At 35.2% G+C, this 27,241-nt stretch overlaps 1 protein-coding gene across 6 annotated transcripts in view; it reads left to right on the forward strand.

Annotated features, from left to right (window-relative positions):
- LOC145688465 (uncharacterized) overlaps positions 1–27,241 on the forward strand; it is a 142,126-nt gene that overhangs the window by 90,158 nt on the left and 24,727 nt on the right. For all 6 annotated transcript variants that reach the window (XM_081762728.1, XM_081762731.1, XM_081762729.1 and 3 more), the window contains 3 exons: positions 8,119–8,228; positions 16,951–17,154; positions 18,716–19,311. In XM_081762728.1, the coding sequence (XP_081618854.1) occupies positions 8,119–8,228; positions 16,951–17,154; positions 18,716–19,311 (910 nt within the window). The remainder of the gene's footprint in view (positions 1–8,118; positions 8,229–16,950; positions 17,155–18,715; positions 19,312–27,241) is intronic.

Genomic DNA, 27,241 nt, shown 5'->3' on the forward strand with positions numbered 1-27,241 from the left:
TATGTATGTTTCGCTTCGTTTAACCCAGAAACTGCTGGATCGTTTTCATTAAACCGTCACCAATATTTTCCTAATCTTGTAGGCTGCCTATAAACACCTTAAATTACTGCTAAAGCCTAAGATGCGTTGCAAGATGCGTGAAAATCAAATGAAAGCTTTTAATTTTATTCTGTTGTTAGCGTAATACTTTCCATGATATAAGGTGAATATGTCATTTTCAGTTGCGAGTTTACCTACGTCTCGATTTCGATTTACTTTGGAGGGTGTTGGGGTAGTCCAAAACTCCAGTGTATGCAAAATCTGTTCAGTGAATTTCGTGAGCCAGAAGATAATAATGCTAATTAATTAGCCACAAGGGAGCATTCAGGATATATTGAAATATTAAGCATCATTTGCTGTTGAAATTTCTTTTAGTTTAAGGGAGTTGGCAATAAGTGCAAATGAAATATGACAAAAGAATTGATTGAAAGAAACAGGAAAACTCTAAACAAATTAACAGATCTAGTTTATTTGGCAACAGTTATGTTTGAAAGCTTCCACTACCACCTTGGAAATTATACTTATTCGCATTAAAACAAAGAAAGAAATAAGTTTGTCTAAATATTACTTACCAATCTCTTGTGTCAACCATATTTACATTTCTATGTACATTCATTACGAGAGAAGGTGAGTGGAAAGTTGTATTTTCTGTTCAAATTGATTACACCAAACAAACGCAATAGACACATGTGGGAAATATTAAATTAGACGAAAACTAAACCTCGTTTTCTGCGTGCAATAAGTGCAAACTCCATAGGAAGTAAACACTAAATAATTGTTCTATAACAGCTGCAACATGACTCAGATGGCAACATGTCTGTACACTGGGCCGGCCTTGAGCCGATTGGACCGATTGCTCCCAATCGGGCCCCGAGCTTAAGGGGGCCCAACATTAGTGCCGTCTACTCTACTTGCCAGTACAATCTACTGTCCAGTACCGTTTTAACAGCGTATTCGACCCCAAAGGAGACAAGCGTGTTGTGGTTCCTATGATTAAATTTTGCTCCTGATAGAAGTAATTAATACATGCCATTCTGCCCTCCGGCCCAAGTGGCTATGGTACCGTTAAGATGGCTCTGCTACTCTCGGTTGTCAAGTATACACAACAACATATTGCAATACTGGTCTATCCGTGGACTCCACAAGGGAGGTTATGGCCTCTCCCTAATAAGTGAATGAATAATTTGTATTGTTTCCAGGCATAAGCAAATATTTTCTGGATGTAATACTGCAGTAGTTTCTTTCTTTATTATTATTATTGTTATTATTATTATTATTATTATTATTATTATTATTATTATTATTATTATTATTATTATTATTATTATTTTACGTTTACAACTTCTGTTGTAAAAATAGATATGTCCAAGGAGTATTCTGCACACTCTCAACATGCCTAACACTCCCCCAAATTTCTTCACACACACCCCTGGGCGTAAAAAATATTGTTTTCTTTAAGTTTGTGTAAAAATATATATCATTATTTCAGGTGCACACCCCTCTTTTCTTTTAAACCCCCCACTAAGTAAAAGTTCTGGCTTTCTTACTGATTGTCATGTGATACTACCGTGAATACCAAGATGGTATCAAGTAAATTAGCCTCATTGCGACTTCTTTGCTTATCCTTTCTCTTATTAAAGCTATATTAAAACTACAGAATCCAGAGGACAAACTTTGTCTTCTTCTGTGAAAAATCCCGTGGAAAGATATATATATATATATATATATATATATATATATATATATATATATATATATATATATATATATAATTTTTTTTTTTTAAATAATCAAGTCAGGAAAACCGAATGTATGCTAGTGCGTACTGAATAGGTGGCTGCTTATGAAGGTGTGTCTTCTAACTCGAATAATCCAATGGAAAATATGTCATCCATCTTCCTTCAGTTCCTTAAGGTTCGTGATCGTCTCATCACCATTTCATTTTGTCTGCAGTCAATAACGGTTTCAAGCTGATTACAACTTTCATAAGTAGTTACCTACGATGTTCTCACTAGCGTACATTAGGTTTTCCTGACTTGAATTTAGTTTCAAAAAGATACAGCTGTTAATAAATCTTTGAACCAACGAATTCATATCAATGTGCATTTCATTACGTCTTACACATATAAAGTTATGGAAACATAGACTTCACCGTTGTATTTATCGTAAAATTCTAGTCCAATTTGATATATCACATGACCCCTTTCCTATTTATAAAAGTCGAACGAGATACAAGATGGCCGACTTCAAGATGGCGGCCATGATAAGCATACCCCCAAATAGATGTCTATTTCCTCCCGGTGTCGGTTAATGTGTTTTTCCTTTTTATCTCTTTACCCGTTTTACAAATAAAATGAAATTTTCAAACTTGAAACACATTCTTATGGCTTATTCTGATCAATCAGGTTTTTGGCCACTGCGGCCGTCGTTATGGACGGAAGCTTTTTAAATTTTGCTTACACTCGTTTCTTGATATTTCATACTTCTCTGCCAAATTTGGTCAAGAATCTAGATTTCGACATCGATAGGTTTACTTGTAAGGAAACTATGAAATACTGGTAGAGAACCTTTTTGAAAACTGCAATGCACAAGGGTAAAATATGGATTTTAAAATTCGTTCACTGTCTGTATTTATATTTGAGTTATTTCTCTAAAAAATTAATTGCTATAAGCAATGTACAGGGTGAGCGTTTTCACCAGAAAATTTTGCAGATGGAAAAACATTATAAAGGGAAATGGGACCTATCCATGATGAGAGATTACTGTTAAGTTCCTCCTGAAAGAGGACTCCAAAACACAGAAACGGGAAAATGTTTCGAAACTGATTTTGCCGTTGATCATGTTTCTTAATCAAGCTTATAAGTAAACATGCAGCGTGCTCCAGGGAGTTAGCAGAAAAAACTGATGCTCAAGCAAGAAGTGATCCTATATCGTTAGTCAGTCAAATGAGAGATTACATGTTTCTGGTCTCACTAGTTCTCTGGTAGCCCTTACTATTTCAAATAAACTATGAAAGTAAGGAACTTCAGAGTGATGCTATGGATGTTACTACTGGACTTCCATCATTCCAAAAGCTTTGTGATTGGCTAAAAACATACAGGGGAAAAGGTTTCGATGAAGCCTTGATTGAAGAGGGAATCGGGCTCGAGACTATGTACACCACAGGCGCACGCGCAAACCACAAGACCAGCAGGGAGAGCGCAATATAGCTACAGACCTTGGTGCAAGTTAGTTGTAAACCTGGGGCCCCGCAAAATGTTCCCAATCATGTCCCGCACCACCTAAGGGCGGCCGGAGAAGGGAAAATAGACGAAACTGCGCTGACTACAAAATTTGAACGACATCACTAAATTTCGTTGGCATCGGGCGGGAAACTTCCAAAATGTTTAGAAAAAAATTAATAAACTTAATTAATAACTTAAATTAATAAACTTAAAGATAATAGTAAAAGAAAAAAAATCGAGACATGTTCAAGAGCATCAACGAATTTAAGAAAGGATATCAACCTCGCGCGTATATATTAAAGGGAGACGACGGAACAATTCTTACTGATACAGGTAGCATCTTGAATAGATGGAAAGATTTCTGTGACGATTTGCTTAACACGCAGCCAAAAACTAATGTTCGTGGGGAAAGGGAAATGCACAGCAGAGCCATAAATTTCAAAGTTTAGCCGAACAGAAGTAGAAATTGCTATAAAGAAATTATAGAAACACAAATCTCCGGGTGTAGGTGAAATTTGGCTGTATTAATTTTAGCCAGAGGGAAAAATTGTGGAACAAGATACACAAAATCAATCTCTTTACCTGGAACAAGGAGGAATTACCACAAGAATAGAAGGAATGAACCATGTCGTAATTCACAAAAAAGGCGACAAAGCTAATTGTAATTAATTTCGAAGTATTTCTCTTGTGGCAACATCCTATAAAATCCTGTCGAATATTTTATTAGCAAGATTAATCCCATGCGCAGATGAAATTATTAGAGATTATCAGTGTGGATTTAGACGAAATCAATCAACTATGGACCAGATATTTACCATTTGACAAATACTCGCAAAGAAATGGGAATACGATACCCCGGTACATTAATTATTTAATGGTTTTAGAAAGGCTTACGATTCTATTAGGAGATAAATATTATACAACATTCTTGCAGAATTTGAAATACTGAAAAAAGCTAGTTAGACTAATTAAGACGTGTTTAAATGAATCCCAAAGTAAAATCCGAATAGTAAAATTCTTGTACACGAGCTTCCTCGTCGAGAATGGCTTGAAACAAGGAGATACGTTGTCGAATTGTTATTCAACTTTATTCTGGAGACACTATAAGGGAAATAAAAGATAGCATCCAGGTCCTAGAGCTGAATGATATTCACCAGGTTATGTCATATACTGATGATGTAAATCTGATAGAAGAAGATAGGAGAACAATAGAAAGAAATGGAGAGACATTATTAAATGCTTGCAGGTTTAGAAGTAAATGCAGAAAAAACTAAATACATGGAAGTTCACTGGGATCGTAATACTGCTAATTTTGGATGCGTCAAAGTATCAATTAATATTTTTGATAAAGAGGATACTTTCAATATTAACAGACCAAAATCATATCCACGAAGAAATCAAATGTCGACTGAAAGCAGGAATTTCGTGTTATTATTCAGTTCAAAATTTTTTGTCGTCGCGAATTCTGTCGAGGAATTTGAAGCTCAAGATATATATAGAACGATAATCATGACTGCTGTTCTGTATTGCTGCGAAACAGTCGCTTGTTTTAAGGGAAGAACGCAAACTGAAAGTATTTGAAAAAATGAAATGAAATCTTTGAGTTTTACGTCCCACGGTTATGCCGGTTAGGCTAAAGGAGACGGTGATGATGAGTAATGAATTAAATGGTGGAATGAAGAAAGTGGGAGGAAACGGGAGAACCCCGAGAAAACCCACGCACACGGTGTTTGTCCACCACAAAGTTCACTTGGCGGGGACTGGGATCGAACCCGGGACCCCAAGCACCAGAGGTGAACGCTCTACCACTGAGCCACCGCGGCCCCTGAAAGTATTTGAGAATAAAATCCTGAAACAAATATTCGCACCTAAGAGGAACGGGAATGGGAGATGGTGGAAACTTCACAACGAGGATCTGCATAATTTACAGCTTTCCCAAACATTCTAGTCTAGGAGGCTCAGGTGGGCAGGCCATGTAGTGAGACTGAAAGAAAGCAGGAACGCTTTCAAAGTTTAGACTGGAAATTCAATCGGAAAACGTGCATTAGGAAGACCTAGAAGCAGATGGAAGGACAATATTAAGATGAATCTCGCAGAAATAGGAATACAAAGTAGAAACTGGATTCAGTTGGGTAAAGACAGAAGTCATTGGAGAGGTTTTATGAACGCGGCATTGTAGCTCCGGGTTCTATAGGCCATAGAGTTAGTTCTTTTACGGTAAAAAATAAATAAATAAAAATAAAAAATGTGAAATATAACGGAAATTCAGAAGGTTTATGTTTTATCTGTGTTTAGATAGATAAAACAGCACAACTGATACGAATGCACAGAAAACATATCCTGGCGATACAAGTAGTTGATGGGGAAATGATTCGAATAAATTCCTTCAAATTGGAAGTATTTCATATATCAATGAAATAAAAGAAAAATCACTGGAAGTTATTAGTCTTTGAAAAAGGCGAAATTCGTTGGGTTAAGTTCTGACTCTTTTAGCCCCTACTCTGCGATTTCGAATATGTTATTTTCCCCTTGTTTATCTTCATTTTTAATATTCCCCTGCAAATAGCAGCTTGCGTGTGTCTCTTCACTCCTCTCATTTTCATACCTTCATTCTCTCATTTTCATACCTTCATTCTCTCCATCGTGATTAATCCGATTGGATAGAAAAGGGTGATTAACTAAGCAAACTCATCACCATCACAACACTGAACACGTATTTCAGACTTAGACCGTTTCCGATCTTGAAAACGCTTCTGCGTATGTTATAAGTCATTACTCGACACTTTGTATATCACATCGTCATTAACAAATCATATATTACAACTTTCTTTAAGTAATAAGTAAGAACTTGTTGTGACCCTTATTGAAAATTTTGGGTTGCGAGCGAGGCGAGCAAGAAAATTTTTAGCACATTTATCTCTTTGCAAACTGACAATAATATTGATTTAATAGGGCGCCGCGTCGTTTACTCTTTTTCGACACCTTTTCTTTCTTCTTGTTCGTTCGGCGCCCCTTGCTATCAGCGCCCGGTGCTACCGCCCCGCTCGCCCTCCCCTAGCCACGGATCTGCATATTGCCAACCCCATTATGCTAGTGCCCTCGTAGGTTTGACATAGGTGGTTGAAGTAGTAATAAAATATCTTCCATAATTGATAGTATAGCTTCACCATTTGTTGTTGTAGCTCTGTAAAACTCCGCAAAGGTTTCATTAGGTTCAAACTTTCATTTGTCTAGAATACAGATAGCTTCGTATTCATTCCTTTATAATATCTCTAGCACGATCACAAATTACTGAAAACATTATGGGATTGTTAGACTTAATTTCGGCACATATTAGCAGCAGTATCTTTAGCCCTACCCGTAAAATATCTGCCAGATAGCAACCTTAGAAAATTATTGGATCTGTCGCTTCCTCTAACGATGACTTTGTATATATATGTATCAGTGCGTAAAATATGGTACAAAGGTTTCAGAAAAATGTCCCAGCTTTGGAAAATTTTGAATGAAGGGTATTTGAAATAACTTTTTCTTTTAGCTTATTAATATTAAATAGCAACAGTGGAAACAATTACAAAATTTGATAATCTTTACATAATCCTTCCATTGCTGTCAATCGACAAAAGTGGCACTATATGGTGTTCTGAACGACCGTGTTGCTGTGTAGTAGGTTGTTAGTATATAGATATGTAAATTACTACCACTTGTGATACCACTTGTGGCAAAGTAAGGACTACATGATTCCACGTGGAGTTAACGGCGACGTGGTCAATGATTACTTATCTACAGAAGATAATTGAGGTGACAAAAATATAAAGGTAAAGTGTGGTTGCCACAAGACAATTATAAACTGTATTCAGACTAAGTAAGTTTCTTTAAACGTTGATAGAAAGAAAAAAGAAACACACAAAATATAAACAATATCATTTTCAATAGTTGTAGTGTAAAATTGCAGACATATATGCGAACCGCCACTGAATAAAGATTCTACAATATCAGTTCAGTGTAGCGCGGTCTTTTTTACTCCCTTTTCTTAAACGCGAAACGATTTAAACAACTTTCGTGGAGTTAAACATAAGTTGAAATATCAAAGCTTCTTAAACAAACACACAAAACAGAAAGCATTTTATTCTACATTGTATGTAGTTAGGCTTAAGAGCACGTTTGTATACATCAGAACCAATGGTTTGTGCACAGTTATTATTTTTTTCTTCCCTTTGTAAAGAAAACAATTGTCTTCAGCATTCTTTCCCCCATCCCCTTCAAATTAAAAACATCAATAGTATTTCTATTTGGCTTTAAACTGTCTTCAATGCACGAAGAATATTCATTCCAGTAGGACTGTTTATGTTAATTTTACGAAAAAAATATGCATCTTGTATCAATAGTGAATAAGTTGCTGCAGAAAAACAGAAGGAAAAAAACAGAAAGCAGCATTGATGTAGGAAATGTCTTTTCAATGCATAAAAAACAAAGCATAATACACTGAAACTAAAACACAAGACCACATTTGGTTACGAGAAGTTCTATATTCCTTTTTCACCCTTTCGCGTCTCCATCTCATACAAATATACATATAGCCCGTGGTTTCGCGGTCTATGTTGTTGTAAGCTGTGGTGAAATTCTTCGCCTCGAAGGCCAAGAACTGATATCGGCATGGGATCGAAAAACTGGCAAAGAGTGGCTTTAGACGGGCAACTCGATGGTCTCTTGGTAGCTTTCTTTGTAAGTTGATGCAAAGTAACCGACATATTACAAAACTTTTGACTTACCTTGGTATTAGAAAATAAGTGATCTTAGAATTGATATACTCCGTCTATAGTTAAATGTAATCATACTGAATTGATTTCTCCGTTAGGTTCTTGTAGAACTATTGAAGGTTTATCATCACCAAAAAGACAAAGTCTTACTGTTTTCACACTATACTACAGTCTTGGATATTATACAACATCATATTGAAGTAGAAAGGTATGTGTTAATTTTTTGTATTGTTACTTTGAGTGTTTTGTATGTCAAGATTAAATTTGCATGACACTAGAAAAATACTATGTAATTCGAACTTCCTTACAATAATCTTGACTTGATTTCAGTTTAGTGTCCCTTTCAGCCGCGAGACTATGGGACGTAGACCCACAGCTTAAAGTGGAATCCGAATCCTTTTAATAATCAATCAACACGATATAACGACTTATCAAAAAGATAGTCGTAAATCTGGTTCGTTTGCTAAAATAAAAATTCGAAGTGGTAGTAATTCTTTGGCATAAAAATATTAGCTTCGATATTTAAATACCATTAATCTCACCTTTTTAATAAATATGACAACGTCTATAAACGATGTTAAACTGGTTTATTATTTGATATAACTTATAATATCCTTTTCTTAAAACTGTTAAGTACACAAACTCACCGACTAGGTAACCATAAAACATGTCCATATCAACAACTATCCCATAATAATCACTTACATATATTAAAAACATTCTTCTTTTGTTAATAAGAAATGAACATTCTACTAAGTATAGTGCACATGTATGAGTACTTTCTGCCCAAGGTACAGGTAAATATTACACAAACCAAAGTATTTTGTTATATAAAATGTCGCTCGACAAAGGGACTGAATATAAAAGTCATGAGTAGGCTTGGCTTTTATCTTCAAGAACCACTGGTCCGTTTACATTAGTATTCTTTACATTACTCATGTCCATCATATTTTAATCGCACCTTGTATATCTATTCATTATATTTCACATATACATATATATAAATACATTCATAACAAATCTTTCATTTCATCAGTACTTATCTTTAACAATAAAGTTTTAACACAAATTAATATAATGAAAACAATTTTTGTGCTTGATTAATCATGAATTAAATTACAATCCTTCACGTTAATAAGAAAGAATTCAAGTCATTGAAAAATTATCGTTGATGAATGAAAATCAAAGAAAATATAATTGAACAAAAATCAAAAATTAAACACAATCTACGTTTGAATAAGCACATGTAAGTAAATAACTCTATTTTTATAGAAACAAAAGACACCCTTTTGTTATTATATAAATACATTTTTATTATTATTATTATTATTTTTCATTCCTATTTATTTGAGCAAGAATGTCCGGTGCTACTAGTTCTTTCACTAGATGCATCCATTTTTCCTTTGTATACGGAGTAGGTTTCCAAACCTTTAACTCATCTATATTGCGAAGTCCAATTGACATCCCCGTTTTAGCGTTCAACAATTCGAAAACTTTAGGATTTATTTCCTTAAAACATAAATAAGGACCTGAGAAAATGTCACAAAATTTGTAAATCTTCTTTAATAACATATTACTTTGCGGATGTTGTTTAACAAAAACTAAGTCATTGACCTTGATCCGATATTTCCCTTCTTGCAAAGACTCTACTTGCGAATTACGTTTCAAAAACTTGTTATGTCTTCTGATCTTTACCATATTCACTAAATTGGATGAATCTATAGTTGTCGAATTTTCCAATTTGACATCGAAATGTTGTTCCACAGGGAAAATCAAATCAGAGCCATTATGCACATTAGCAGGAGACACACCTAAAGTATCTGATATAGAATGGTTCAAAAGGTACGTAATTTGGTTGACATGCTTAATCCATTCAGCATGTTTATCCTTGCAAAAGTGCCGAAACAGCATACCAAAATTGCGATGTACATTTTCTACCACGGAGCTACTTGGATGGTACGGAGTCACAAAATGAATTTTAATGTTGGCCTTGTTCATGGCTTTGAGAAACACATCACTTTTGAATTGTGAACCGTTATCGCATAATATATGCTCGATAGGGCCACAATGTGGAATATATACATTCAGAATTTTATTCACGATAGCAGCGGAGGTTGCTTTACGCAAGGGATAGGCTACCACATATCGTGAAAAGATATCCATAGTTGTTAACAAATAAACTTCTCCAGTAGCTGCTCTGGGTAACGGTCCATATAAATCAATCGATAGAAATGAATGTGGTCTCTCAGGTGTTATTGAGAGCATTGGTTTTTGTATAGCCTGATAATTATGCTTAATTTGCATACACTCAATGCAGTCATTGATATAACTTTTGACTTGAGCTCTCATTCCCTTCCAGTAAAAAGATTTATTAACCAAGGCACATACCTTCACATACCCAAAATGTCCGAAATCATCATGGTAGGCCTTTAATATGCGTGCTGTTAACGTAGGTGGAATGCAAATTTTGTTCCTAGATTTGAATTTAAAATCCTTAATAAGTAAAATTCCGTTATTTAATTTAAATCTGGAATTCCAGTGTTTGGGACAACTACATCCCTCGCCACATGAAGATAAATGTTCCATGATTTGTTTATATTCATGATACTTCATTTGATGTTCTCTTAAATCTTCTATCGAAATGGTAGCTATTTCATCCTGTAAGATCTTAAATTCGTTAATGGACAAAATATGTTGCTCTTCTCCAGGAAACAAACGTGATAAGGTATCTACGGGTCCATTATCTACCCCTTTAATGTGTTGTACTTCGAAATCATAAGCTTGAAGATCTAACGACCAGCGAAGTAATCTGTTGTTATATCCTTGTACGCTATTGAGGTATCGCAATGAATTATGGTCGGTAAGTACTATAAAATGACATCCGCTAAGGTATGGAGCGAATTTTTGTATTGCAAAACGTATAGCCAAAAGTTCAATTTCTGTCGTGGTGTATCCCTTTTCAGCTTTCTTTAGAGTACGGCTAGCGCAATGTATAACAGCTGGTTCCTGAATAGTTGGGTTAGGTTGCCAGAGTACTGCAGAAATTCCAAGTTGAGAACCGTCACACTGTACATAGAAAGGAACGTCATATCTGGGGTGATTCAAATGGATGTTTCGTTTTACGCACTCCTTCAACTTATTAAAACTGTGTTCCTGAATCGGACCCCATTGCCATGGTACCCCTTTTTTTATGATCATAAATAAAGGCTGGGCTATCTCAGCGAATCGCGGGATGGCTTTGCGAAACCAATTGAAGAGTCCTAATATTTGTCGTGTCTGTTTCACATTTACTGGCGCAGGTAGATCTTCTATGGCTTGAACTTTAGATTGACTGAATTGTAAACCAGAGGCATCAATTTGGTATCCAAGAAATTCTATAGAATTCTGCAGAAATTTGGATTTCTGTAGATTGATAGTAAGGCCTGAACTTTCCAATCTGTCTAAAACTATATCTAAGTACTTCAGGTATTCATGTGGATTTTTCCCCATGATTAAGATGTCATCAGCATACGTTATCACGTTGCTACGTAAGTCTTGACCTAGAACTTTGTTCAAGCAGGATGCTAATGCTGCACTACCATTGATAAGTCCAAAGACTACACGATTGTATTCGTACAAGTGACCTTCAAAACTAAATGCTGTGTATGGTTTTGAATCTTCATGTAACTCGACCTGATTATACGCCATCACTAGATCTAGATTTCCGAATACAGTGTTCCCTTGTAAAGAAGCTAGTATTTCTTCTACTGGAGGATACCTCACTTGTTCCAGATCAATGTGACTGTTAGTGCGTCTCAAATCTAATACCACACGTAGAGAACCATTTTTCTTGGGAACAACATGTAATGGATTAAGGTGGACGCTTCTTGAAGGCCTAATGATCCCATCTCTTAACATATTTGCAATTTGCTGCCGTACATTCTCCCTGTATCTATATGGAATTATATAGGGCTTGGTTACTATGGGTTTGTCTGTTTTAACTTTAAAAGAATAAACAAAATCCTTGCAACGTCCAGGACGTTCTGAAAAGATATTTCTATGTTTATATAAGATGTTCTTAAAGTCGGCTATTACTGTATTATCAGCAAAATCAAGGCTGCTTTCGAGTGATTTAACATGTTCAGAAAATGATACATCGTCCTTTATATTCATCAAATTTTGTTTGTCTTCCAATCGTGGATCATTTAATTTATCACTTTTTGCACTAATAGAAACATTATTCACTATAGGAGACATATCATTATATTGACAAGCAAGATTATCTAATTTTGGAAGCAGTTTCTGAACGACTTCCTGAGGTATACCCGGTATCGTCAACGTTTGGTTTTTGAAATCAAGCATGACACGTAATTGGGATAATAAATCTAAGCCCATAATTAATTTCTCGTTAAGATCCTTTATCACCAGAATAGGGATTGATATTTCAAAATCTTGAATAGATATTGTCACACGAGTAATTCCTGCTACTCTCTTTTTATGTTTACCGGTAAAATCAACTATAATAAGATTCTCAGCCTTTTGTAGCTTAGGATTCGAATAATTATTAGTAATTGCTTTCCACAATGAATACGATAATAGAGAGGCATTTGCTCCTGTATCAAGTAGAGCTTCGGTACTTAACCCATTGACTTTAATAGGTATTTTAGCTGTACTATATGACTTTAAAAATACAAAATTTTCTTCAATATTAAAACCATCATTGACAGTATCATCTTCAAACCAACAGCGATTTACAACCGGTATAAATTGGTACTGACACCTATTAATTGCTATTTCAGAATAATTATTTACAGCGACGTCATGTGAAAGATCATTTTCATAATTAGCATGAACATGTAAATTGGAAGATAAATGTTCGTAAGAATTATCGCTTAAATTTTTAGATAAATGTTCATGAGAATCCACAGCTGACATGGGTTTAACCCCTACCACATCAGCCGCGATTAGTTTAAATTCATACTCGTGTATGGTTCCAATAAGGTACACTGTACAGCACAATCGTGGTTATGTCCCGTATTATTGTTCTGTACAGAAATTACTTCAATGCCTGGATCTTGATGCGAAGTGCCATCTCTTGTCCTTCCATTACGTCTATCCGCGTAGTTCGCTGTATTTCTGGAATTTCGCCATACATTACGTCGATTTTTAAATCTATTTTGACTATATGGTCTAACATATGAATTGCTACGACTAATTAGGTTAGGCGGATTCTCTACATAACCTTGTCTATTTTGCTCATTTTGATTGCTAGAGTATACTCGGCTTAGGTTAGGTTCTGTATTATTCACACTCCGAATATTTAAATTCCGAACAGGCACCAAATGATCTGAATTATTCTTATTTTTACCTATTCCTGATTGTGGATTCATGGCATGGTATTGAGTTTCGTAGCATTGGACAAGCATCAATAAATGGCTGAAACTCATACACTGTGTGGAAAATAAGATATGTTGCAATTTAAATGGAAGCAAATTTCGAATCGATGCTATTATTCTCGATTCCGATTGCAAAGGATTAACAACCTTTAATTCGTTGTAGACATTTACAACAAACTCTACAAGAGATTTGTGCAATCGAGGATTGAAGTGTTGATTTCTAAGGGTGGCATCTCTATTTGCCAGCAAAAAGTCATTTTCATAATTTGCGATCAAAGCCGCTTTGAATTCCTCATATGTACTAATGTGATCACGTATTGCTTTAAACCATAAGGAACAAGGTGGGAGTAATACATGGGGTATTAATTTCATATATTGTGATCGATCGATACACATTATATTGCATTCGTCTTGGAATTTCTCTAAGAAAGAAGTAGCATTCTCATTACACTTACCACTGAATTTGCTCATAGCTCGAATTTCACTCATCTTAACACTTAATTTTACCTTCTTTTTCTCATTCCTTGTTCTTGTTGAGTGATAGTTCCTATCCGTGACATGCTGTGTCGTGACACCATCTATGTGTCGCTCATCAGTACTCTTCGGACAACTTTCTTCTAGTATAATATCTTCATCAGACCCCGGCGAAGGCGAGTTCATCCCTGGTGAGTGGGGCAACTGAAAGCGATCACTACCCAAGTTATTACGGTAAATGTGGTCTTTAGCCTGTAACGTTCTAATCTCTTCCTGAATAGTAGCTAACAACTGTGTATTTACACGTATGTTATTAGAGTTGTTGCTGACCTGGGTCTTTTGCTGTTTAATGGAAGATTCTATTACTTCTAAATCTTTTTTTACAGCACAGATTTCTTGATTTTGGTGATCATGCTTTTCCTGACAATCATCGGATATCTTTTTTAACTTTTCCTCGAACTGTGAGGATATGTCGTTCACCACCTGGACAATTGTCTGTTTCGTTTCATCTGATTTCTGTTCTATCCGTCTACTTAATTCTTCATATTGCTTATTAGATTCGTCGAACTTTTGGTCCATTCGTCTACTTAATTCTTCATTTTGCTTGTTAGCTTGGTCAAACTTCTGTTCCATTTCGTCAAACTTCAGTTCTATCTTCTGTTCCATTCGTCTACTTAATTCTTCATTTTGCTTGTTTATCTCGGTAGACATCTGCCTGAATTGTCGCTGTAAAGCTAACAAGAGTCGATCCTCTGATGACAAACCTGGTGTTACACTAGTTTCACCTTGGTCACTAGTATTTGATTCCTGCTGCATTGCTTCGTTGTCCATTTTTCTTATGATTACTTTACCACTTCGCAATATGGTTAAGTTTTTATTCATTAACTGTAGTATAAAAGTAAATTCAACCTTACTCTTCTTCTTCGGGAACTGAATTTACAAAATCCCGGGTGAGGTAAACCAAATTTTTATAACGACTTATCAAAAAGATAGTCGTAAACCTGGTTCGTTTGCTAAAATAAAAATTCGAAGTGGTAGTAATTCTTTGGCATAAAAATATTAGCTTCGATATTTAAATACCATTAATCTCACCTTTTTAATAAATATGACAACGTCTATAAACGATGTTAAACTGGTTTATTATTTGATATAACTTATAATATCCTTTTCTTAAAACTGTTAAGTACACAAACTCACCGACTAGGTAACCATAAAACATGTCCATATCAACAACTATCCCATAATAATCACTTACATATATTAAAAACATTCTTCTTTTGTTAATAAGAAATGAACATTCTACTAAGTATAGTGCACATGTATGAGTACTTTCTGCCCAAGGTACAGGTAAATATTACACAAACCAAAGTATTTTGTTATAACGAGTTTTAATTTTTAGTGTTACTAATTGATTAAACAGAATTACCTCATAAAATGCATTTGCCCCATATTCTAATGCAGTCTAAAATGCAGCTGCGTTCCTGAAGGTATTTCATTCACTAACTGCAGTAAACAATTTTTGCAAGAACATATTATTTATTGATATTTCATGGTGAAAAGGGCCGCGGTGGCTCAGTGGTAGTGCGTTCACTTCTGGTGCTTGGAGTCCCGGATTCGATCCCAGCCCCCGCCAAGTGAACTTTGTGGTGAACAAACACCGTGTGGGTGAGTTTCCTCGGGGCTCTCCCGTTTCCCCCCACTTTCCTCATTCCAGTATTTCATTCATTTCTTATCATCGCAGTCTCCTTTAGCCTAGCCGGCATAACCGTTGGATATAAAACTCAAATATTTCTTTTTTTTTCACAGTGAAAAACACGCATTAGTTAAGGAAGGTATCAAAATGTATGATCAAAATAAAATTATGTAGTCATGTTCTAAAATATTTTATTCACCATATGTATGTATTATTGTTAGTGGTACTAGTATTTCATTATTAATAATTTATGTATTCGTCAAGCAAATACAATAATATTTAAATAATTACATAATGTATACAAAAATAATAGAATTCCTTGAAACCCATCTAGAGTTGGTCTCAGAAATATCTTTAGAAATGAAAGTAGCCTTTACAATCATGACAAGTAGCCATACCCTATTTTTATTGCAGTCAGTTAATTTATTTGAAGGTTCCTTTCACCATACCTGAAAACAAATGTGGAGTAAATAAGGATCCTGGTAGAGTACTAATGTCGGGAGAGCTGCAATTACGATTATGAATGACACCCATAGGATGAAATGGATCAATTCTCTTCCCTTTGAATTTCTTTTCTTGAATCAAATCCAAAGCTGTTCGTATCCAAAGTATGCGTGTTTAACGCTTTTTTTTTTTTTTCATGTGGGGCATTAATACAGAATATAAAGCTGAAATATTTTAAGTTTTCCATTCGCCTGTTATATTTCCTATTACGCGACGTATCTCATGCTCGATAGAGCTATTGTTAGAATTTATGCATTCAGACAATTAATCGGATGCAATAGTTTCTTTAAATGGTTATTATAAACTACTTAGTATAAATGTTAGAGAAATTATTTCGTGTGCACATAATGGATGGACTTCCATGTTGTATAATATAAAAATTGCTTCATGGGAGCACGGTGGTTCGGTGGTAGAACGCTTACCTCTGATGCGTGAGGTGCCTTGTTTGATCCCCGGCCAACTAAGTTTGTGTCGGACCACATCGTGTCCGTGGGTTTTTCGGGGTACTCCCGTTTCTTTTTACATTTTCATTGCAGCAATGTCATCATCATTTACTTGCCTTAATCATCCATCTTCCTTAGCCTAAAGAGCACAATCGTGGGACGTTAAACTGAAAGAAAGAAACTGTTAGTGTGCTCTGAACAATTATTTTAAAAAAATGATGCACATCATGTCCATGGGTTTATTCACGGTTCTCCAGTTTCCTCCCACATTCTTATTCCACCAGCTATTTCGTTATCACTTTCACTAACATCCATCTTCTTTAGTCTAAAGAACATAAATATGGACGTTAAAGGTTTCTAATTTATTTTTATTTGTTATTTTTTATTTATTTTATTTTATTTTATTTATTTATTTTTTTTAGTAATATTTGAATTTTGCAGTTACAGCTACAGACGTTTAGATGGAAGCACCAAAGCTGAGTCTCGTTCTCAATTTGTAAAAGAATTCAATTCGCGGCCTGACATATTTATTTTCTTGATTTCTACGAAAGCTGGTGGACTTGGATTGAATATAACTGGTGCTAATGTTGTCATAATGTATGATCTGAGTTGGAACCCTTCACATGATCTCCAGGCTCAAGACAGGTAGGAAAATGTTATTATAGGTAGAAGTTCTTAAAGTACTATCCAGATGTACTAGTGTGTACACTAATTAAGAATTGGAACTTTCCAGGTAGTAAGGATGAATTCAACGAAAGTGCCAATTTAAACTCTTCAAAATGATATTTGATGTGTAGGAGTAGTAGTAATACCAAAGTGAAAAGCTAAAAGCACTTCCAGGCCAGAAAGGCGTTTACGTAAGAAATTTGAGCGAGATCGATCGGGCTGTTCCAGAGATTCAGTCACGAGCATAAATAGACTAGCCTTTTGCTAGCTGGGGGCTCCGCCCCCAGGCCCCAAGGTATTCTCGGCCTACGGCCTCGCATTTCTTATCTTTCGGCCTTTGTATCAACAGTGAATTTCGTGAACTTACTTTTCATATTCTCTGAATCTGCCCATCCGGGAGCTTCGCCCCCCACACACTGTCTTTGCTCGGCCTACGGCGTCGCACCCCTTGAACCCACAATTCTGTCGTTTCTTTTTCTATTTCAACTATCTAAAAGATGAGATTTCGTATCCCAAGAAAACGCCCATTCAAATGGCATGGGAATTTCTTCATCCCCCTTTAGACCCCTAAAAATTAAAAACATTCACTTTTAGCAATTTTCCTGTCGGTTAGTCCTGGAAGGCTACAATAATGCCAAATTTCATCATTCTAATCCTGCCGGAAGTGCCTAAACAATTTGGGGTGTAGAAGACGTCCCATATTAAAAACATGGGAAAGATTTTTCAGTTCCCCATAAAACCACTCTACACTTCGAAATTTTTATTTTTAGGATTTACTTAGGTAACTCTAACGAAAACGTACAAGCATACCGAATTTCAAGTTTTTATTCCAATTCTAAGTACTTAAAACATGAGATTATAGGTTTAAAAAAAAAAAATGATTATTTAAATAGCATGGGGAAATTCTTCATACCCTCTTTACACCCCCTAAAAATTAAAAATATTCACTTTTGGCAATTTTCCTGTCGGTTAATTCCGGAAAGCTACAATCATGCCAAATTTAATCATTGTAGCCCTACAAGTAGTGCTCAATAATTTATGTCAGCTCATGTAGTTTTATGTATAGTTAAGATTAAGATTTAATGAAGGCGTGTGTGTGACAAATGGAAGATTTTGGAGATCGATTTCCACTGATTCAGCGACTTTTTTTTTTTTCCATACACACTAGTATTGCGGGCAAATTAAACATATATATATCTGCATTTGAGTAGTAGTTGATTAAATATATCTGAATCTCTTAATGTAGTAGATCACATGACTAGAATATTATTAAGAAATACAGAACAGGCTTTAGGGTTAGTGAACTCACTACTATAATATTAAGAGTTTGTACATAATTTCACACCACTGTTAAAACATTAACATGCGAATAACAGCATAGAGGGCATTCTTAAGCCCTAACACTGCAGAAGAGTACCTATGGGACATACTGAAAATATTGGCAAAAATCTTTTAAATAGGAATATTATTTAGGTTAGTTTTTGATATATACTTTGTATTATAGTATGTTGCATATGCTTAATTATTAATTCTCTTGTAGAGCTTACAGGATTGGACAGAGAAGAGATGTGCAGGTCTTCAGGTTAATATCTTCTGGCACAATAGAGGAAAATATGTATCTCCGACAATTATATAAGCAGCAGCTTACGACAGCAGTTGTAAGCAATGAAAACGCAAGAAGATACTTCTGTGGTGTAGCAGGTGATTCAACAAGCAAAGGAGAACTTTTCGGCCTGAAAAATATGTTTGCACTACGCGTTGGAAACGTATGCTTAACGGAAGAAATTCTTAAGAGAAATGAAAAAATAGAAAATCAGCTACAGCAACGTGTTTTACCTGAAATAAAAAGTGGAGTTGGTGGTTTTAAAGTATGTAATTATTTAATTAAACATTCCAGTGACGAAGAAAAAGAAGAAGCAATTGATGATAAAGCCTACGTTAAAAATATATTTCCTGAGTTAGATTGTGCTCAGATTGCAGGTGATGAAGAACTAATGGACGAGTTGTTAAATGAAGGCAAAACAAGTGACCATGCAAAATTAACAGACGATGACAAAGGTGACGATCAAGTTCCTTCCACTAGTAAAGCAGAAAGTTCAACTAATTCCAAAGTTAATTCCGTGGAAGGTATTTTAAGTGAGTATATATATGTTTTCTATTTTAAAATTAATTTTACCATATTTTAAGCACACCCACTGCCGAAGTCGATATATATATATATATATATTTATTAAACTGTGCTTTTTGTCAAGAACTAATTGGATTCAACCTAACTTTTACTCCATTTTTCCATGAAATAAGCTCTAACAAAAGAAATATGTTGTCAACAAGTTCCTTACAAACAAAAAAATAAATAAATAAATAAATAAATAAATCTTTACTTGTGCAGAAATATGTGAACTCTTTCAAATGTTTTAAGTTGAATGACTGACATAACAAAACTCGCTTTCAAATGTTAATAGGAAGAATATTATGAATTTGCATATTAAATATTTGCATAGTTAACTAAAACTACTTTTTATTTTCAATTTTTAATTGTTCTTGTCATTGTAATGGATTTCTCGTAATACCTCACACACTCTAACATAACACCGTGCTCATGGGTTTTCTCGGGGTTCTCCCGTTTCCTCCCACTTTCTTCATTCCACCATTTCATTCATTTCTCATCATCACCGTCTCCTCTAGCCTAACCGGCATAACCGTGGGACGTAAAACTTAGATTTCATTTCATTTCACTCTAACATAACAGTATTCTGTTAGGTCATTATCCATTTGTAAAGAAATTCTAAGTTTCATTTGTAGAAAATCATGATCGGTTTTTACATATCTCTGACTCCAAGGTACCAACAAGAAAAGGAACAGTACTTCCACATAAGTACCTGGACTCCTGATCGTTATAATTCCATTACTTGGGGTCCAGGTACTTTTGTGGGTGACTGTACAACATATTATATTGTATGCATCTGATTGCGATATATATATATATATATATATATATTCTATGTAAGTGGAAGCTAATGCTTTTAAATATAGAGTTATTTTAGTTCAAAATCATAGAAAGCATATCCAAGGGTTCAATGTATAGGGCACCTAGCAGGCGCCCTTTGGTCCCGTTAAAGGCAGAAATATTTTATGATTATCCTGGGTTATATTGTTTTCTTAAATAATATACATATAAAAACACTTAGGAAATAAACTGTATAGTTTTCCAATTTGATACATTGATTGCCTTCAAACCAAAGATATGTGAAGAAAGGAAAAGAAAGAAAGAAAGACAGAAAGAAGACAAGGAACATAAAACTGTTATTTGTTTGGCGCAGTATATTGCTTTACGTGACGTAGAAAGATGAATATGAGATTATTTTTTTTTTAATAGGCTTTAATTCATTCAGTGTTTATTGCTTTTATTTTGTAAAAATCCATCGATTTCTGTCTGATTGTGTGCAATGAAATAGGATCTTAATCACAATAGCCTTAGATATTGGTATAAGATCTTTCTTTTATTAAATTTCAATCAGTTTAATTAATTTCACTTATTTATAAATGTCAGAATGTCAGTTATTCTGTTTGGTTTCGATTGCCGTACTAATATAAAAAAAGAGCGTGTAGTTATAAAATTACTTTTTAGTGTCATGTTAGAAAGAACCTCGTGTACATATATATATATATATATATATATATATATATATATTAGGGTAGAGAGAAAAAATCAAATTTTCAAGTATCGAATTCTAATAGAGCTCAAAAGTTGTGTATTTGCATGCTAATCGATCAAAAAATAACGGAAAAAATTCACACTTTGGATCTTCAATTCGCGCAAACGGCCTTAAAATTTGAAAAAATGACAAAAAAAAAAAAAAAAAAAAAAAAGACCAAAATTTACCTTTAACTAACTACCTCTATGGCCTATGAAACCCGGAAGTTAAATGCCGCGTTCACAAAAGCTCTCCACTGACTTCTATCCTTAGCCAACTGGATCCAATTTCTACTTTGTATTTCTATCCTTGCGAGATCCATCTTAATATTGTCTTCCCATCTGCGCCTAGGTCTTCCTAATGGTCGTTTTCCGATTGGCCTTCCAGTCAAGACTTTGAAAGCGTTTCTACTTTCTTCCATTCTAGCTACATGACCTGCCCACCTAAGCCTCCTAGACTTAATGACCCTAACAATGTTTGGGAAACCGAATAAATTATGTAGTTCCTCGTTATGAAGTTTCCGCCATTCTCCATTCCCGTTCCTCTTGGGTCCGAATATTCGTCTCAGGATCTTGTTCTCAAATACTTTCAGTCTATGCTCTTCCCTCATAGTAAACAACCATATTTCGCAACCATACAGAACAACAGGCATGATTATCGTTTTGTATATTTTAAGCTTCAAATTCCTCGACAGAATTCGCAACAACAAGAGATTTTGAACCGAATAGTAACACGAATTCCCTGCTGTGAAGAGCAGCAAAATCATTATGAAAATAAAATGTATAAAATCACTCACATTAACGAATTAATAACAAACACGACCTCACACAACTAAAATAAAGTACTTGGACACTATAGAAATTTAAAAAAAATAATATTATATTCCTTGTGTAAAAGAATATTTTGGTGTTTTTTTTTTTTTCTTTCTTTCTTATTTTAGGGCGTTTGCGTAAACTGAAGATCCAAAGTGTGAATTTTTTCGTTATTTTTTCCATTGATTAGCATGCAAATACGTAACGTTTGAGCCCTATTAGAATTCGATACTCAAATATCCGATTTTTTTTTTTCTCATAAAGGTAAATTTTGGCCTTTTTTGTCATTTTCTTTTTATCAAACTTGTGACCGTTTGCGCGAACTGAAAATCCAAAGTGTGATTTTTTTTTATTATTTTTCCATTAATTAGCATGCGAATATACAACTTTTGAGCCCTATTAGAATTCGATATTCGAAAATTTGATTTTTTCGCTACACTCTTATATATATATATATATATATATATATATATATATATATAGGGTGTTAATGAACTATACCGACAAACTGTAACAGGTTCCTCACATCAAAATAAGAGAAAAAGTTCATATGGACTTATGACGAAAAGTGCATAGTTTCAGAGCTAGGGCTGTCCAAGACCGCGAAAAATCTTAGTTTCAACAGTCCCTATTTCGAATTCCAGAAACTGTGGATGGTGGCCCTTACCAGCATACACAATCCAAAAATGCATATTACATCAATTTTCAGTGACTGTGTAGGATATTCTGTACAGTATAATTCTAAAATATGCTTTCAATAGAGTTTTCAGATATACTGTCGTTTCAAGGAGGGTCCAAAGTAGTCAGGAGGTAAGCCTTGATAACAATCAACATCCAGTGTATCGGAGGGAAATTGGAAGTGTTAGGAACCGGCAGCTCCATGTTTTCTGTGTTCTGAATAACGTGTGATGCGATGTATTTCGTCACAATATATTTCACGTTTTCTTTACTTATAAGCGTGAAAGAAAACATCGCAGCATGCGTTTTCCCGAGTACGAGAGACCGCGCAGCTGACGATCCTTAACCCTAAAAACACAAGGTGGGTCCAATGGGCCCTTATACATTAACCGACTTTTTTTTTTTTTTTAAGTGGATACTAAAACTAACCTAACCTAACCTAAACATTGTAAAGCACTAATATTCTATAACAAAATCCTTTAAAATAAGTTAGAATCATGTATTGATAAGTATGGGTCCAACGGACCCACCTTGGGCATTTTTGTATGTAAAATACCTTGGTGTTTCTAGGGTTAACACTTCGGACATCCCGCCAAAGGATTCCGTGTTCATTGCTGTCAAGGTTTATTATTTGCCTACTTTGGACCAATCATAAAGTCAGAGCATATCTCAAAATTTGGTTGACGGCATATAGTGAGTGCGTTCCACGAATAACAATAAGGCCCGTCTCCGAAGAAACCAAGGCAGATAGAAACATGAAACCTTTTGTAACCTTCGATGGTCATAAAAGACAACATTGTGCTGATATAGAGAACCCCTCATTGAGATATGAGTAACTACAAAATTTTAATAGCAACCCCCACCGTGTGGTATTTCGTTTGAAAGGTAATCACGTGTAGATACTAGTTTTGGAAGTTACATGTCGCTAGCTTGTCCCTATCCAACATGGCGGCCATCCGTAAATAGGTCGAAGTACATTCCACGCATAACACTAAGGCCCGTTTCCTGTAGAAACCTTGGCAGATAAAAGCATGAAACCTTTTGTAACCTTCAAGGGACATAAAAGACAACATTATAGTGATAAGGAGAATCCTCCAAGAGGGGGACCTAAGGGAGTTACGGGGGGTAAATACAAAGTTTTAAATAGCAACCCCCACCGTTGTGGTGTGTTAGAAAAGTAATGAGACTGAGTTTGTACTAACTAAAGTTTTTGTTTTTCAAACAACAATGTAGTTCCCTTGGACAGCTATACACCGACGGAGTCGTGGTTCCCACTGTTGGTAGCAGCGCTGGAAGTCTTCAACTGGTATGGCTTTTAACTGGTCGGTCACAGTCTTTTGAATGTTCTCCAGAGTTCCAAGATGACGTCCTTTTAGGACATGTTTCAATTTCGGGAAAAGGAAAGAGTCACAAGGACTCAAATCAGGTGAATAGAGGGGCTGAGGAACAACGTTTCGAGGTCAAAAGTTCACTGATGGAAATGGCCATGTGGACTGGGCATTGTCATGATGAAGCATCCACTTGTCTGCAATGTCTGGTCTCATACGAATCACTCTTTTCCTGAGCCCTTCAAGGATACTTTTATAAAACATTTAGTTGACAGTTTGTCCTGGTGGAACAAATTCTTTATGCACAATAATCTTTACTGTCAAAAAAACAAATCAGCATCGTCTTGATCTTTGATTTGCTCATTCGACATTTCTTCGGCCGAGGAGATGACGGAAAGGAGATGACGGAGTGTGCCACTCTTCGCTTTGCCGCTTTGTTTCAGGATCGTACTCAAATATCCAGGATTCATCACCTGTGATAACACAATTGAAGAATTCTTGGTCATTGGCAATCCTCTCAAGAAGATCAACACACACGTTTTCTTGATTGTCCTTCTGTTCAATTGTGAGGTTTTTCGGCACCATTTTGGCACAAATCTTTCGCATGTTCAAATCGTCCGTCAAAATTTGATGTACGGTAAAAGTGTTTAAATTTAACTGTTCACTCATCATCCTTATTGTTAAACGACGGTCTGATCTCACAAGAGCCCTCACACTTTCAACGTTTTCATCAGTTTTTGAAGTTGAAGATCTCCCTGAGCGAGGTTCATCTTCAACATGTTCTCGGCCTTCCAAAAATGATTTCTGCCAGCGGAAAACGCGCTCTTGATAAGCAATGTTCCCCATAGACCTGTTTCAACTTTTCAAAAGTCACACTCGCGGATTTACCAATTTAACACAAAACTTTATTGCACAACGTTGCTCTAAATTCCGATGCTCCATTTATGTAACACACAACAAAAACACAACTTCACTGATGACGCTGTCAAAAATAATGTGTTACATGTACAGTGTTGTAACTCGGACTGAGGAAGTGGAAGGGGATAAACAAACCGGTCAAGCACAGACCGGTAGACACAACGTTGCCAGATCGCCCGCAGTGTCGCCAGTCTCATTATTTCTCTCACACACCTTGTATATATATATATATATATATTGCTGTGAATTCAAGATTAATCACGAAATTGCTAGAATTCCAACCACAGGGTAAAGACTCAAATGTGCACTCCTACTCCATCGACCCCAAAAATGGGAAGGGGGATTTTTCCTATGTAGGAAAAAAATAGGTAATTAACACTTGTGTGTAATCTGAACTCACACATTTTAACGCTATTATTATTATACTTACAGGGTGTCTAGCAATCGGGAAAATCGGGAAAGTCGGGAATTTGTCTTAAATTTAAAAAATGGTCGGGAATTCGGGGATTTGTCTGGAATTTGCGAAAAAAAAGTCGGGAAAAATGGAATTAAATTCCACATGTTAGAAATGATGCTGACGCTTGTCGGAGCGACTCCGATAAACCTCGCATTCCTAAATGCATCGCGATGTAGTACGTTTATATCGTATTTTTTTTAAAGTGTTCCTAAATACATCGCGATCCATCTCAACCGTTTTTCTATTTTCTACGTAGAAGCGGTCACGTGGTACGCGTTGCATCTCGTACACCGTGGATTTTCTGCGATTTATGTGAGGCGCGCGGTTTGTCTCCTGCTGTGGTGCTGGGGGAAGAAGAGTAGTTGGCAACAATGTTTGCTGACAGCAGAAAGGTTTTTGCGTTTCAAGAGTAACGGGTGGTTAATTGGGCGTTGCATCGTACTATGCATATATAATATTTAGTATAAATTAAATGTTGGATTGTTTTTCACGTACAGGTAAGTTTACTTGGGCAATGATTTCGTAAATAATTCAACACTGTAAGGCTAGTTGTTTTAGTGTCACGGCAAACGACATGACATTTCTTACTTTGCCATGAATTACAGGCATGTCAATTTTGAGTATTCAACATTCCTGCCGTCATAAATAATTCCTGCCGTCAAAAAATTGCATGATTAGATTGTTTCATTGTATATATGAAAGAGATATTCTATGATCAGGTAGGAACTTGTACACTTTTTCATGACATTCAACATTTCCTAATTTTACGAAAACATTTTTTTAAGAATGAGTCGGGAAAAATTTGGAAATGGTCGGGAAAAGTCTGGAAAAAGTCGGGAAATTGCTGCGAGAAATTTACTAGACGCCATGTACTTATTTGCTTAGTTGTTGAATACCTCCTTGTGCAATCACATGTACTTACGAATCTAAATTCTTCATGAAAATGGATCTTAAATTTGAAATAGTGTAATGGATGCCACAGTTGTCAGAGCTAATTATCTAGCTTGTGTACTCTAGCTACTAACCTCACTATCTTGCGATGTCGTAGTGAAGGAATGGGCTAGTTTGAATCCTGAATGAAGCTGTACATAGTCTTCGTGGACACACCACAACGATATTGGTGTATTGATATACTGTGTCGGATTATGCTTGTATTCTTTTCTCACGAATATAATTGTCGAGACATAAATCCTCACATATTTGTTTTTGATGTTAATTTGAAATGATGCTGATTTTAGAAAAGTAGAATATAAAATCATATATGTATGCATATAAAATTACGCATGTAAAGATTATGAAGATTTTTATTTCTAAAATACAGCATAATTTCTATTGGTTCGGATAGTCAGTGAGAATCTTAGATTGCAATTTTGATGAGGGGAATTTAGGAAGAAGTTTGAAAACTTCCTCTCAGGCAGGAATAAATTGTCAAAATTCAACATCAACTGAAAGAGAATGATTTCTTTCCCATAATTAACGTATTAATTCTCACTGTGGAAGGGACACATACATCAGTTTTAAGGTTTAAAAATTCTGTGAAATATATCCATTTCGTATAGGATCCAAAACAAACGTTTTAAAGAATACTGTTCTTTTCTTGTGAAGTTAAAAATATATTAGTTTTACAACATTCAGTTAAATAAAGTGTATTACTTGTGTAAGTGAAAATGCATTAGTAAGATAATTGTTGCATTTATTTAATACTGGAGATGTAAGTAACTGAGATTAATGATCTTTGTCATCAAAATGTTTGTTTGGCAGCTAATTTTGAAGAAGTTTGAAAGAGAAAATCATACTTTTTTTTTTCAGCAGTGAATATGGTTTTAAAATACTAGTAAGAAATATTGATATGAGAATTTCTGAATCAAAATTAAATTCAGTAGGTTAAGGCAGAGAGTCGAAGTTCCCCTTTTATTTGTTGATATAGGCTGAGGCAAAAGACCCCATTTCATTTTTTACATAAATTTACTGAATGAATACCAAAATGATAATGGTGTTAGGTGCGCCCATACCTACCGAGTTATTTGACTAGCATGGTTACCAATGTGTAGACGGGTATCTGTGATCTTGAAACTACAGAGAATCATTAAGTCATTTAATTTATCAGCCTGAAGGTAAAAGTCTTATAATAATGTTTTTACTGCTTTTATTCGTTTAAAACTTGGGATCTACAAAGTT

Source organism: Thermobia domestica, chromosome 6 (genome assembly GCF_964235325.1).
Source record: "Thermobia domestica chromosome 6, izTheDome1.hap1.1, whole genome shotgun sequence".
NCBI lineage: Eukaryota > Metazoa > Arthropoda > Insecta > Zygentoma > Lepismatidae > Thermobia > Thermobia domestica.